A 13,964-nucleotide genomic window follows, 5' to 3' on the forward strand; every position below is an offset into this window, starting at 1 on the left:
CTCCCAGGTAATATAACAGTGTAGATGTCAATATTTCTTTACTAATGAGTGAAGTACTTTGATGAACCCTCTTTGCTAAATCTTCCACATCCAGGGAACAATAGTAAGAGCCATCAGCTGGAGCTTGAAATAAACAGTAATAATCAGCTATTTCTCTTGTTTCTGTGAGCTACTCAGGAGTAGGAGAAAGCCTGGGAATGTCAAAAGAGACCTACGTGATCACAGAGAAGGGCTGTCTATGTGCCTGCGTGTTGTTTTAATGTTATATTTTATAAAATTAAAAGAATGAGTCCAGTGGTACCAGCACCATCAAGGACTGGGAGCTGGAAGTTGGGGATGTAGGGACCATGGGGAGATCCTGACTGAACAACTCTGACAGATTTTGTTAACATGACTGTGGCTGGAGCTTCTTGTTGCATCCAAATCCTCTTCCACATTTCTGACCTCTACCTCTCTTCTCTGAATCTGAGCTCAAAGCCATGAGAGGGACAAACCAGTTGAGCATCTCTGAGTTCCTCCTCCTGGGATTCTCCAGGCAGCCCCAGCAGCAGCAGCTCCTCTTCGTGCTCTTCCTGAGCATGTACCTGGTCACAGTCCTGGGAAACCTGCTCATCATCCTGGCTATCAGCACTGACTCCCGCCTGCACACCCCCATGTACTTCTTCCTCAGCAACCTGTCCTTCGTGGACGTCTGCTTCTCCTCCACCACCGTCCCCAAGATGCTGACCAATCACATACACGGGAGTCACAGCATCTCCTTCTCTGGGTGTCTCACACAGATGTATTTTGTATTTGTCTTTGTGGACATGGACAATTTCCTCCTGGCTGTGATGTCCTACGACCGCTTTGTTGCTGTATGCCACCCCTTACATTACACAACAAAGATGAGCCGTCAGCTCTGGGCCCTGCTGGTCAGTGGATCGTGGGTCATTGCCAACCTGGATGTCCTAGTGCACACCCTGCTGATGGCTCGACTCTCGTTCTGTGCAGACAATGTGATCCACCACTTTTTCTGTGATGTGACTCCTCTCCTGCAACTCTCCTGCTCAGACACACAGCTCAATGAGCTGTTGATTTTTATCTATGCAGGGCTAATAATGATTTCCCCACTTATTTGCATCCTGGTGTCATACATCCTTATTGCTTGTGCTGTCTGGAGAGTCCCATCCACAAAGGGAAAATGGAAAGCCTTCTCCACCTGTAGCTCCCACCTGGCTGTGGTCTTCATCTTCTATGGCACCATCATATCTCTGTATTTCAACCCTTCATTCTCCCACTCATCTAATAAAGATATAGCAGTTGCTGTAATGTTCACAGTGGTGACCCCCATGCTGAACCCTTTCATCTACAGCCTGAGGAACAAGGATATGAAAGGGGCTATTAGAAGAGTGGTTTCCATGAAATTTTTTTCCACCCAATAATGATATGGGCTAAGAAAATCATGGAGAGAACTACTTTCCAAGAAAATCCTATTTGTTTTTCAACTATGAGGAATGTACCATTTGTCTTTTGTAAGAGAAACATCTACTATCTGGGAGAGACTCAATGTAGACTCTTCAGGTTGAAGGTGGGAAGAAGGACCCCTTAATCAAATTATGTGACTATTGCAATTGTCAATGCCCTCCATCCAAAATTTACCAGGAACATACCAGTAGCCGAATATGTTAGGTTTATTACTCATTATAACAAGGGAGAGCACACACCATCAGGGAATAGTGAGGCATCTCAATAGAAGAGTGCTAACAAGGACTTAGTATAAGACCTGGGCTTGTGTAAAATCATGCTGGTTAGGAATTAAGAATTGGGTCTTTGCTCTGGATTAGATACTGCTCCAGAGCAGGGACAATTCTGATTGGTTTCTTAAGAAATTCTATCTAAAAAGGAAGAAGACTAGATTGAGGCCAAAGCTGTAACTGGCAAAGAAGCAGCAGTCACTCATGACAGCTGGCATGGGGGATGTTTGGTCATTTTTGTGTCTATGACAGTATTCATATTTTTGTGTTTAGACATGATTACACAATGGTCTTATTTTGTCTTGGTCCATCCCAGTCACAGAGTGGCCTTATCTTATACTGATGTTCTGTGAAATTCTGTGTTCATCAGCAGAGCACCAAAACCCAGCTGTTTGTGCCAGGCAAGCTCCTGAATATCAGGGATGTTCTTACTTTTTCTCACAGCAGAGACCTTGCTATGAGCACATTTGACAGGAAGATCAGACTTGCAGGGACAGGAAGGGAAGGTTTATTTAGACCTCCAGGAAGCCCAAATTCTGCCCCTCCTTTGAGCTAATTATTTTTATCCTATCTGAACTTTATGTATCACGCAACATTACAGCAGGAATATGGATAAGTTGAACAAGAAGTATTTTCTACAATCCTAGCATCTGGCGATGTCTATCAACTGCGTCTTTTAACCCTCTGTTCAATCCATCAACACACTGAGATATTTTTACTTAGATACTAATTTATATCCTGTTTTCCAGCTTTCGTTTTATGATAAATCTTTTCCAAATTACTACACAGCTTCCACAATTTTATTTTACTCCCTTTCTACATTTCCATCAAGTTGCTGCAGCAAAATGTACTTACTAGTAATCCTGTTTCTGAATTAAAACATAAAGGAAATTTATGATTTTAAAGTACAATTTGAAATTTTGAAAATGATTGCAGAAAATAAAAAATCAACAAATATATGAACCTGGTTATTTTATCCATGTCTTTGACTTTCAGCATTTGTGCTATGATGTGTGTGGGTCTCTTTGTGTTTTTCCTACCTGAAGTTCATCAAGCTTCCTGTATTTATAGATTATTATTTTCTAATAAATTTGGGAAGTTTTCAGCCATTATTTTTTCAAATATTTTTTTCCTCTCCTTTCTCTCTCTCCTATCCTTCTAGTACTTCCATTATGTGTGTTTGGTGAACTTTATGGTTTCTACATTTTTTGAGGCTCTGTTTATTTTTCTTTACTCTTTTTTCTCTGTTCTTAAGCTTGTGCAATCTCTATCAATCCACTTTCAAGTTTGCTAATTTTGTGTGTGGGTGTGGGTGTGTGTATGTTTGTGGCTGGCTGGTAAGGGGATCCAAACCCTTGACGTTGGTGTTACCAGCACCACACTCTCAGGGCTTGCTAATTCTTTCTTCTACCAGTTCAAATCAGTTGAGCCCTTCTATTGAATTTTTTATTTCAGTTATTGTACTTTTTGACTCCAGGATTTCCATTTGGCTTTTTTCATATTTTCTATGTCCTTATTCTCTATTTGATGTGGCATTGTCATCATACTTGCATTTATTTATTTAATCAAGCTATCTTTTAATTCTGTGAACATTTTTATAATGGCTACTTTGAAGTATTTTTGTTAAATCTGACATCTGGTCAATCTCACAGGCAGCTTCTATTGCCCACTTTTCTTCTAGTGAATGGGTCAGAATTTCCTGCTTCTTTGCATGCCTTCTAATTTTTTGTTGGAAACTGAACATTTTGCATAATGTATTGTAACATCTCCGGGTTCTGGTTCCTCCCTCTCTGGGATTTTTTCTTGTTATTTTGCTGTTTACTTGTTTAGTGATGGCTGGGTTATTTTAGTGACGCCCATATCCTCCCCTTCCCCCCCTTCCAACAGTGTTAAGCTCCTGATGTTTCTCTTCATGGAGGTGCAACCTTGGGGATGCCTACATGCATTCAAGATAAGTAAGGCCCTCTTCCACTCTTTCTCTGACCACACCAGCTGTTAAACTCCAATAATTTCTATGTGATTGTTCTACTGTTTCAATAGAGCATAAATTCCTCTACAAAAGAATCCAATCAAATTGTGACTCCTTGAAAGGAATAGTTTCTGGGTCATTGTTTCGTATTTGTTCTGACCATGGGGAGGGCTTCTTCTAGCTGTCTTATCCTCAAGTTCTCTCCTGCAAACTAGCCAGCCTATGGTCTAGGTTATGTCTTCATTAGATCCAAAAATCTACTCCCAGTTGTCTTTTGATACAATCTCCACTGTTCCTGAGTGTGCTCTTAGGTATTTACTTCTCCATGCTCTCTTGTAAATTAAGTTGGTTTATATGGTAAGAGATTAAGATCTATCCACTTATGACCAATTTCTACTACCAGGCAAAATCTCTGAGCCAGGGCTCTGAAGCTGGGGGTGGGGATGATGACAAGATTCTCTTTGACTGACACTCTCACTTCAGGTGCTGAGCATTTGTTGGAGGTGAGGCAGCACCTGAGGTCCTCTTAGCTTGCCTCTCCTTGCATGGAACCACAGCCTCACAAGCAAGAGAAAGGGCTATCACAGCCTCGATATTCTCAGGATGCCATGCTTAAGGTAGATCTTCTGTTCCATAAGTGGGAGTTGGGCAGAAGAAGGGAGCCCCAACCTCTCAACTGTATTCACCTGAGATTTAACCTCAGCAAAAGGTAGCTGGACACAGAATGAAGAATGCTGAAGGGATACTTATTCCAGTAATAAAGCCCTCTGGCTTGGAGGTGGAAGGAGAGGGATCCCCGTGGTTTTGGCTGACGCAGTCTGGAATGGAGTTTATGCCTCACTGAGCTGGAAAGGTGAAGGGATGGAGTGGTCTTGGTTCAAATACCACAGACTCTTACATTTCTTACAGAGTTTTCATAGATTTTCTTGAATAGATGTTTTACTCATTTGCTGTTTTCCTTCGGGACCATATCCAGAGGCTTTGAATGCATTTTTAAAAATAATTTTCACTAGTTTCACTGGGGAGTGGGTCAGCAGAGCTCCTCACACTGTCATGCTGGAATTGATCTCCCATTTATTCTGATTTTTTTACTCTTATAAATAACACGCCAACAAGAAGACTTTTAAATCTCTCTAGGCATCTTTGAGTATTTCTGAGGGATAAATTCCCAAAAGTAGACATTCTGAATGATAATTGATACTTTAATACATATTTTCCCAATTGCCTTCCAGAAAGTATTTATTTATTTATTTATTTAATTTTTAGCAGCTGGCCAGTATGGAGATCTGAACCCTTGACCTTGGTTTTTAACCATCTGAGCTGACTGGCCAGCCCTAGAAAGTTTTATTATTTCCAGCAGGGAATGAGATTACGTTTTCACCACATTCTCATCAGCCGTGGGTATTTTAATTTTTAAAAAACTTTGACAGTTTATTAAATGAAATTTCTGAATTATTGTTTTCAATTTTCATTTCTACTTCAATTTTCATTTTCTTTCCTTTCTTTTTGCTAGTGCAAATGAGCTTTTTCACTATTCTTTTAAATTGTCCCTCATATCCTTTAACCATTTTCTCTTAAATTGTTTTTATTATCTGTGGGAGTTCTGTAAATATAAGGTACTTTAAAAAGTCCATGGAAGAATGGAATTAAAAGATAATACAGGAGCTGGCTGATCAGCTCAGCTTGTTAGAGCACAGTGTTAGAACCCCAAGGGGCTTCAGATCTTCCTACCGGCCAGCCACCAAAACAAAACACAAAAAAGACCCATAATAATACAAATCTTTTCATGAACTTTTTAAAGAGACCCCTCATTTTGATTCAATAATAAATTGTTAAATCATATTTATTGGGTGTATCAGACACCTTTTCACAAATGTTGCAAATATCTTTCCCCAGTTTATAGTTTGTCTTTTGGCTTTGTTAATTTTTTTCGATATGTAATATATTTTAGTTTTATATAATTAAAACGAGTAAACATCTCTTTTGTGGTCTCTTCCATTTCTCTTATGCTTTATAGTTTCTTCCCCATTCTGTCATTATTTAAATCTTCAGCTGTTTTTTCTTCTAGTTGTTTTTAGTTTTTACATATAAATTGTAAATAAATCAACAATTTGTGTTTATGGCTCTAATTTCATTTCTTCAGATATTTGGAAAATTGCTCCAGCTCCTTATTCATAACACTTTCCTTCCTCACTGATTTGTAGCATCACTATTATCATTTGCAAAGTGCTAATAACTATAAATAATATGGGTTGAAGTCTTATATGTTCAGCAGTTGGCCAAGCGCTTTCTCATAGCATCTATTTTAACAATTGCAGCCATGGGTTGAGTGTCATTATCATCACCACTCAAGTACATCCCTGGGTTTAGAGAGATTAAGTGACTGACTCCAAGACTGTTCAGTTAGGACAGTTAGGGAGAAATAGGCCAAAACAAAGGTGTAACAGGTCCTAAGCAAGTCTGAAACCCAGCATGGCAGGCATTAAATCTCAAAACTGGCAAATCATGTAACTTGACTCCATGTTCAACATTCTCCACACACCGGTGTGGGGGTTGGGTCCCCAAGTCCTTGGGCAGCTCCATTCCTCTGGTTTTCAGTCATGCTTTAGCTCTCATAGACTGGCATTATATGCTGGTAGCTCCACAATTCTGGGGTCTCTGTGGTGATCCAGCTCCCACAGCTCCACTAGGCATGGCCTTGGTGGGATTTTTCTCCTGCAACTCCGACCCCACATTTCCTCTTGGCATTGCTCTAGCAAAAGATGCATGTGGTTAATCTGCCTCATGACAGATCTCTTCCTGGGCCCCCAGGCTTTTCCATAAATCCTTTGAAATTGGGGTAGAGGCTCCCAAGCCTTCATAGCTCTGGCATTCTGTGAACCTGCAAACTTAACACCATGTGGATGCCACCAAGGCTTCCAGCTTGTATCTTCCAAAGATGTGGGTCCAGTCTCACCTGGGGCCAATATAGCCATGGCTGGAGCAGCCAAAGTAGCTGGAGTGTTGGTGTGGAGAGCAGCATCCTGAGGTGGCCCTGGGCAGCAAGCCTGTGGAAGGCACCTCAGGCCTGTTCCAGCACCATTCTAGCTCTCTAGTCCTCCGGGACTGTAATGGAAGGGTTGGTTCCAGAGGCTTCTGCAATGCCTTCAGGGCTTTTCCCCCCTTCTCTTGATTATCCCTTTCTTTTATACTAATCTTCTTAGCACCATTGCATTTTTCTTCTGAAAATGCTGTCTGCTTCTCTACCACATGGCCAGGCTGCAAATTTTCCAAGTCTTTACACTGTGCTTTCCTTTCAAATTCTGGCTTTCTATGATGCCTTTGCCACCATAACTCAGTGTAGGTTCTTGCAAGTAGCCATGCAGCTTATATAATGCTTTACTGCTTAAAAATTTCTTCTGCCAAATACCCTGGGTCAGCACCTTTAAGTTCCATGTTCCATAAAACTTTGGGGCATGAAGAGAATTCAGCAAAGTTCCTTGTCAGTTCAAAGCAAAACTGATCTTTGCCCCAGTTTCCAATAAGTCCCTTCTCATTTACATCTGAGATCTCCTTAGTATGGACTTTACTGTCCACATTTCTATCAGCATTCTGCTTACCACCATTTAACTAGTCTTTAAGAAGTTCCAAACTTTCCCTGGTTTTCTTGTCCTCTAAACTTTTACTAGCATCTAGACTTTTTCTAACCTGTTCCTCCAAATTCCTCCAGCCTCTCCTCAACACCCAGTTCCAAAACTGCTTCCACATTTTCAAGTATTTGTTATAAGCACTACTCCACTCTTGGTACAAATTTTCTGTATTAGTCTGTTTCTGTTGCTTATAACAAAATACCTGCAACTGGGTAATTTATAAGAAAATGAAATTTATTGCTTACTATTTCGGATGCTAGAAGCCCAAAATCCAGAGAATACATCTGGTGAGGGTTTTCTCTAGTGGTGGCTTTACAGCAATGCAGGGGTCTCACTTGGCAGAAAATGGCAGAGCAGAGAGAGAGAGAGAGAGAGACCCTCATGTGCCATCCTTTTAAAGCCTTCAGAACCATGCTCCTGACCACCATTATTAATCCATTCACTACGGCATGGTCCTACAATCTAATCATCTCTTCAAGACCCCACATTTCAATGACCATAATAGGATTTCTCACCCTCAACAGTTACAGTGGGAATTAAGCTTCTAATAATGAACTTTGCGGGGAACAATTCAATCAATCCATAGCATACCCAAGGAATGGAAATCATTATGTCAAAGGGATATCTGCACTCCCATGTTTATCGCAGCTCTATTTACAATACCCAAGAGTTGGAACCAACCTAAATGTCCATCAATGGATGACTGGATATGGAAAGTGTGGTATATATACACAGTGTAATACTACTCTGCCATAAAAAGAATGAAATTCTGCCACTTAAAGCAACATGGATAAACTTAGAGCAAATTATGTTAAGTGAAATAAGCCAGGCACAGAAAGAGAAATACTACATGCCCTCACTTGTAAGTGGGAGCTTAAAATAAATAAATAAATAAATAAATAAATAAATAAATAAATAAATAAATAAATAAATAAATAAAAGAAACATATAACAATCACAAGTCATTGAACTTTCAAAAGGAGAGAACAGTACTGAGGCCACCAGAGGTGGGAAAGGGGGAGAGAGAGTTAACAATAAATTGGTAAAGGGCCACAAAAAATGATTACATTGTGTAATGTTCAATATACTAATTATCTTGATTTGAGAATCACATATTGCAATAGGTATTGATATTCAATGCTGTACCCCACAGATATGTACAATCAATTATGTTTCAATTTAAAAAAGAAGGGAAAAATGGAGCACATAACTGACATGTCTTAATTTAAAATTTTTCAACTAAAATACTTTTACTATGGAAAATTTCAAACATACACAAGAGTAGACTGCATAGATTAGTGAACCTGCATGTACCCATCATCTAGATGCAATAATTATCAAGCCACAGCCAATATTGATTTACCTATACCCCTAATCTCTTTCCCCCCTCCTGGTTTGAATCCCAGGTTTTATTTCATCCATAAATATTTCCCGATGTATTAATAGTATTTTTTTTCTGCAACTGGCTGGATGGTACAGGGATCCAAATCCTTGACCTTGGTGTTCTAACACTGTGCTCTAACTAACTGAGCTAACTGGCCAAACTCTCTATGTATCTTTACGAGGTAAGGACTCTCTCTGGGCAGGACCATGGCTCACTCGGGAGACTGCGGTGCTTATAACACCAAGGCCATGGGTTTGGATCCTATGTAGGGATGACCGATGGCTCACTGGCTGAGCGTGGTGCTGACAACACCAAGCCAAGGGTTGATATCCCCTTACCAGTCATCTTTTAAAAAAAAAGGTAAGGATTCTCATTTTAAATATAACCACATAGGGTCCCACAGCACCAGTGTGCGACTGAACAGGCAAGCCTCGTCACCTCCAGACCCCATCCCCAGCCTGGCCGAGTGCACATTGACCAGAGATGTGCCCCCCTGGAGAGGCCTGAGTCCTGTGGAGACCACGCACCCCATGGTGCCAGCATGTGACCTAGCAAAAAGGCCTCACCGCCGCTGGACCCCATCCCCAGCCCGGCCGAGTGCACCCTAACCAGAAAGGCACCTCCCCAGAGAGGTCCAAGACCCAAGGTGACCATGCACCTGAGGTGCCAGCAGGTGAACAAGCAGACACTGAGGCAGCCATGCCAAATTGGCAGCCCCGGCAAGATCCTAGCCAGACAATAGTGTCAAACCACTGGACTGTGAAATCCCTTGCCATAATGGCTAAACATCAAAGGAAAGATATCAGAAATATGAAAAATCAAGAAAGTACAAAACTAAAGGTTAATAACTCTCAAGCTCTAGATCCTATAGAATAAGATGCCCTTGAAATGTCTGACAAGGAATTTTGAGTGATAATTCTAAGGAAACTAAATGAGATACAAGAAAATTCAGCTAGACAACACGATGAAATGAGGAAAAGTATACAGGCCCTGAAAGAAGAAACGTCCAAGAAAATCAATGCCCTGAAAAAGAATGTAGCAGAGCTTGCCGAGCTGAAGAATTCATTCAATGAAATAAAAAGAAACAACAGAGAGTTTAACCAGGAGGCTTGCAGAAGCAGAAGAAAGAACTTCTGACCTTGAAAATGGGTTGTTTGAAATAACACAGGCAGAAAAAAAAAAGAATTAAAATCATTGAAGAAAATCTAAGAAAGATATCAGAAAACCTTAAGTGATCAAATATGCGACTCATGGGTATTCCAGAAGGGGAGGAAAAAGGAGATTGCATTGAAAACATATTCAACAAAATAGTGGCAGAAAACTTCCCAGGTATAGGAAAAGACACAAATCTTCAGATTCAGGAAGCTCAAAGATCCCAAAATGTATTCAACCCAAAAAGGTCTTCTCTAAGACATGTTATAGTCAAATTGGCAAAACTCAAAGACAAAGAGAGAATCTTAAAAGCTGCAAGACAGAAGTGTCAAATCACCTATAAGGGAGCCCCAATCAGACTAATATCAGACTTTTCATCACAAACCCTAAAAGCCAGAAAGGAATGGGATGATATTTTCAAAATACTAAAAGACAGAGATTGCCAGCCAAGAATACTCTACCCCACAAGGCTATCCTTCTGAAATTAAGGGCAAATAGTATATTTCTCAGAAAAACAAAAACTGTGGGAGTTCACTACCACATGTCCACCCATACAAGATATTCTCAATGGAGTACTGGGTTTGGTACCTGAAATAAAACTACCACTGCCATAAAAACTCAAAAAAATCAAAACCCACTAGTAAAATTAAAATGCCAACAATGAAGAAAAAGGAAAGTTTATCTACAACCCAAGAAACCAACAAATACAGAAGACAAACAGTAAATCAGAAAGAAAGGGACAAAAGACAATTAAGACATCCAAACAAAAATCAATAAAATGCTAGGAGCAAATCAACACTTTTCAATAACAACTCTTAATGTAAAAGGATTAAATTCTCCAATCAAAAGACACAGACTGGCTGACTGGATTAAAAAGGAGGACCCAACTATATGTGGCCTTCAAGAGACCCACCTCACCTATAAAGACTCACATAGACTAAGAGTGAAAGAATGGAAAAAGATTTACCATGCAAACAGAAATGAAAAATGAGCTGGAGTAGCTATTTCTTATATTTGATAAAATAGACTTTAAACTAAAAACCATAAAAAGAGATAATGAAGGCCACTACATAATGATAAAAGGACTGATCCATAAAGAAGACATAACAATCATAAATATATATGCACCTAATGTCGGAGCAGCCAGATTTATAAATCAAACTCTATTAGACCTAAAGAAGGAAATAGACACTAATACCATAATAGCAGGGAACCTGAACAGCCCACTATCAATATTGGACACATCATCTAGGCAAAGAATCAGCAGAGAAACACAAGATCTAAACAACACTCTAGACCAACTGGACTTGGCAGATATCTACAGAACATTCCATCCAACAACCTCAGAATATTCATTCTTCTCATCAGCACATGGATCATTCTCCAGGATAGATCACATGTTAGGTCACAAATCAAGTATCAACAAATTTTTAAAAATTGAAATTATTCCATGTATTTTTTCAGACCACAGTGGATTAAAATTAGAAATCAATAACAAATGAAATTCTGGAAACTATACAAACACATGGAAATTAAACAGCATTCTACTTAATGACATATGGGTCCAGGAAGAAATCAAGCAGGAAATCAAAAAATTTATTGAAACTAATAAAAACAATGATACATCATACCAAAACCTGTGGGATACTGCAAAAGCAGTACTAAGGGGGAAATTTTTCACATTAAATGCTTACTTCAGAAGAATGGAAAGATGGCAAGTGGACAACCTAATACTTCACCTTAAAGAACTAGAAAAATAAGAACAATCCAAACCCAAAGTTAGCAGATAGAAAGAAATTATTAAGATCAGAGCAGAACTTAATGAAATTGAAACCCAAAAAATGATACAAAAGATCAATGAATTAAAAAGTTGTTTTTTTGAAAAGATAAATAAAGTTGACAAACCATGAGTATGGCTAACTAAAAAAAGAAGAGAGAAGACCCAAATAACAAAAATTAGAAAGGAAAAAGGTGGGACTGGCCCATGGCTCACTCGGGAGAGTGTGGTGCTGATAACACCAAAGCCATGGGTTCAGATCCCATATAGGGATGGCCAGTCGGCTCACTTGGGAGAGCGTGGTGCTGACAACACAAAGTCAAGGGTTAAGATCCCCTTACCAGTCATCTTAAAAAAAAAAAAAGAAATGAAAAAGGTGATATTACAACTAATACCTCTGAAATACAAGGAACCATTAGAGACTACTAAAAACAACTATATGCCAACAAATTTGAAAATCTGGAGGAAATGGATAAATTTCTGGACACACACAAACTACCAAAACTGAGTCAAGACAATGTAGAAAATCTGAACAGACCAATAACAATAAAAGAGATTGAAGCTGTTATCAGAAGGCTCCCAACAAAGAAAAGCCCAGGACCAGATGGATTCACAGCAGAATTCTATCAAACATTCAAAGAGGAATTGACACCAATTCTCTACAAACTGTTCCAAAAGACTGAAACAGAGGCAATTCTCCCAAACTCATTCTATGAAGCAAACATCACCCTGATACCAAAACCAGGTTAAGATACAATTAAAAACGAAAACTACAGGCCAATATCCTTGATGAATATAGACACAAAAATCCTCAATAAAATACTAGCTAACAGAATACAGCAACACACATATGCAAAATTATAACCTACGATCAAGTGGAATTCATCCCAGGGATGCAAGATTCGTTCAACATACACAAATCAATAAATGTGATACACCATATCAATAAAATAAAAATCAAACACAAGGACCATATGATCATCTCTATAGATGCTAAAAATGCATTTGATAAAATTCAACACTCATTCATGATAAAGACTCTCTACAACTTAGGTATAGATGGCAAGTATCTTAACATAATTAAAGCCATATATGATAAACCCACTGCCAATATCATCCTGAATGGGGAAAAGCTGAAAGCTTTTCCTTTAAGAACAGGAACTAGACAAGGATGCCCACTCTCACCACTCCTATTCAACATAGTGTTGGAAGTACTAGCCAGAGCAATCAGAGAAGAGAAGGAAATAAAGGGCATCCAGACTGGAAAAGATGAAGTCAAACTGTCCCTGTTTGCAGATGACATGATCCTATATATCGAACAGCCTAAATCGTCTACAAAAAAACTCTTGGCGGTGATAAATAATTTGATTTTGGCAAAGTTGCAGGATACAAAATCAACACACAAAAATCAGTAGCATTTCTATTCTCCAACACTGAACATGCAGAAAGAGGAATCAAGAAAGCCTGCCCATTTACAATAGCCACCAAAAAATAAAGTACTTAGGAATTGAGTTAACCAAGGAGGTGAAAAATCTCTGTAATGAGAATTACAAACCACTGCTGAGAGAAATGAAAGAGGACACAGAAGATGGAAAGATATCCCATGCTCTTGGATTGGAAGAATCAACATAGTGAAAATGTCCATACTACCCAAAGTGATATACAAATTCAATGCAATCCCCATCAAAATTCCAAAGACATTTTTCTCAGAAATGGAAAGAACTATCCAGGCATTTATATGGAATAACAAAAGACCTCGCATAGCCAAAGCAATTCTAAGTGAAAAAATTAAAGCTGGAGGCATAACACTACCTGACTTTAAACTATACTACAAAGCTATAATAACCAAAACAGTATGGTACTGGCATAAAAACAGACACACTGACCAATGGAATAGAATAGAGAATCCAGAAATCAACTCACACACCTACAGCCACCTGATCTTTGACAAAGGCACCAAGCCTGTACACTGGGGAAGAGAGAGCCTCTTCAGCAAATGGTGCTGGGATAACTGGATATCCATATGCAGGAGAATGAAACTAGACCCATACCTCTCACCATATACTAAAATCAACTCAAAATGGATTAAAGAATTAAATGTACACCATGAAACAATAAAACTTCTTAAAGAAAACATAGGAGAAACACTTCAGGAAGTAGGACTGGACACAGACTTCATGAATATGACCCCAAAAGCACAGGCAACCAAAGGAAAAATAAGCAAATCGGATTATATCAAACTAAAAAGCTTCCACACAGCAAAAAAACAATTAACAGAGTTAAAAGACAACGGACAGAGTGAGAGAACATATTTGCAAAA

The 13,964-nt window shown here is 39.1% G+C and overlaps 1 protein-coding gene across 1 annotated transcript; it reads left to right on the forward strand.

The window, feature by feature from the left end:
* The first annotated feature begins 479 nt into the window (after positions 1-479).
* Positions 480-1,421, forward strand: LOC134379774 (olfactory receptor 1361-like). Its single transcript, XM_063098924.1, has one exon. It carries the CDS (start codon positions 480-482, stop codon positions 1,419-1,421), a length of 942 nt encoding a protein of 313 aa, XP_062954994.1.
* The last annotated feature ends 12,543 nt before the right edge of the window (positions 1,422-13,964 follow it).

Source organism: Cynocephalus volans, chromosome 6 (assembly GCF_027409185.1).
Source record: "Cynocephalus volans isolate mCynVol1 chromosome 6, mCynVol1.pri, whole genome shotgun sequence".
Classification (NCBI taxonomy): Eukaryota; Metazoa; Chordata; class Mammalia; order Dermoptera; family Cynocephalidae; genus Cynocephalus; species Cynocephalus volans.

Excerpts from the sequence above, each read along its gene's own strand:
- LOC134379774 (XM_063098924.1), top strand. The coding sequence starts at position 480 with ATGAGAGGGACAAACCAGTTGAGCATCTCTGAGTTCCTCCTCCTGGGA.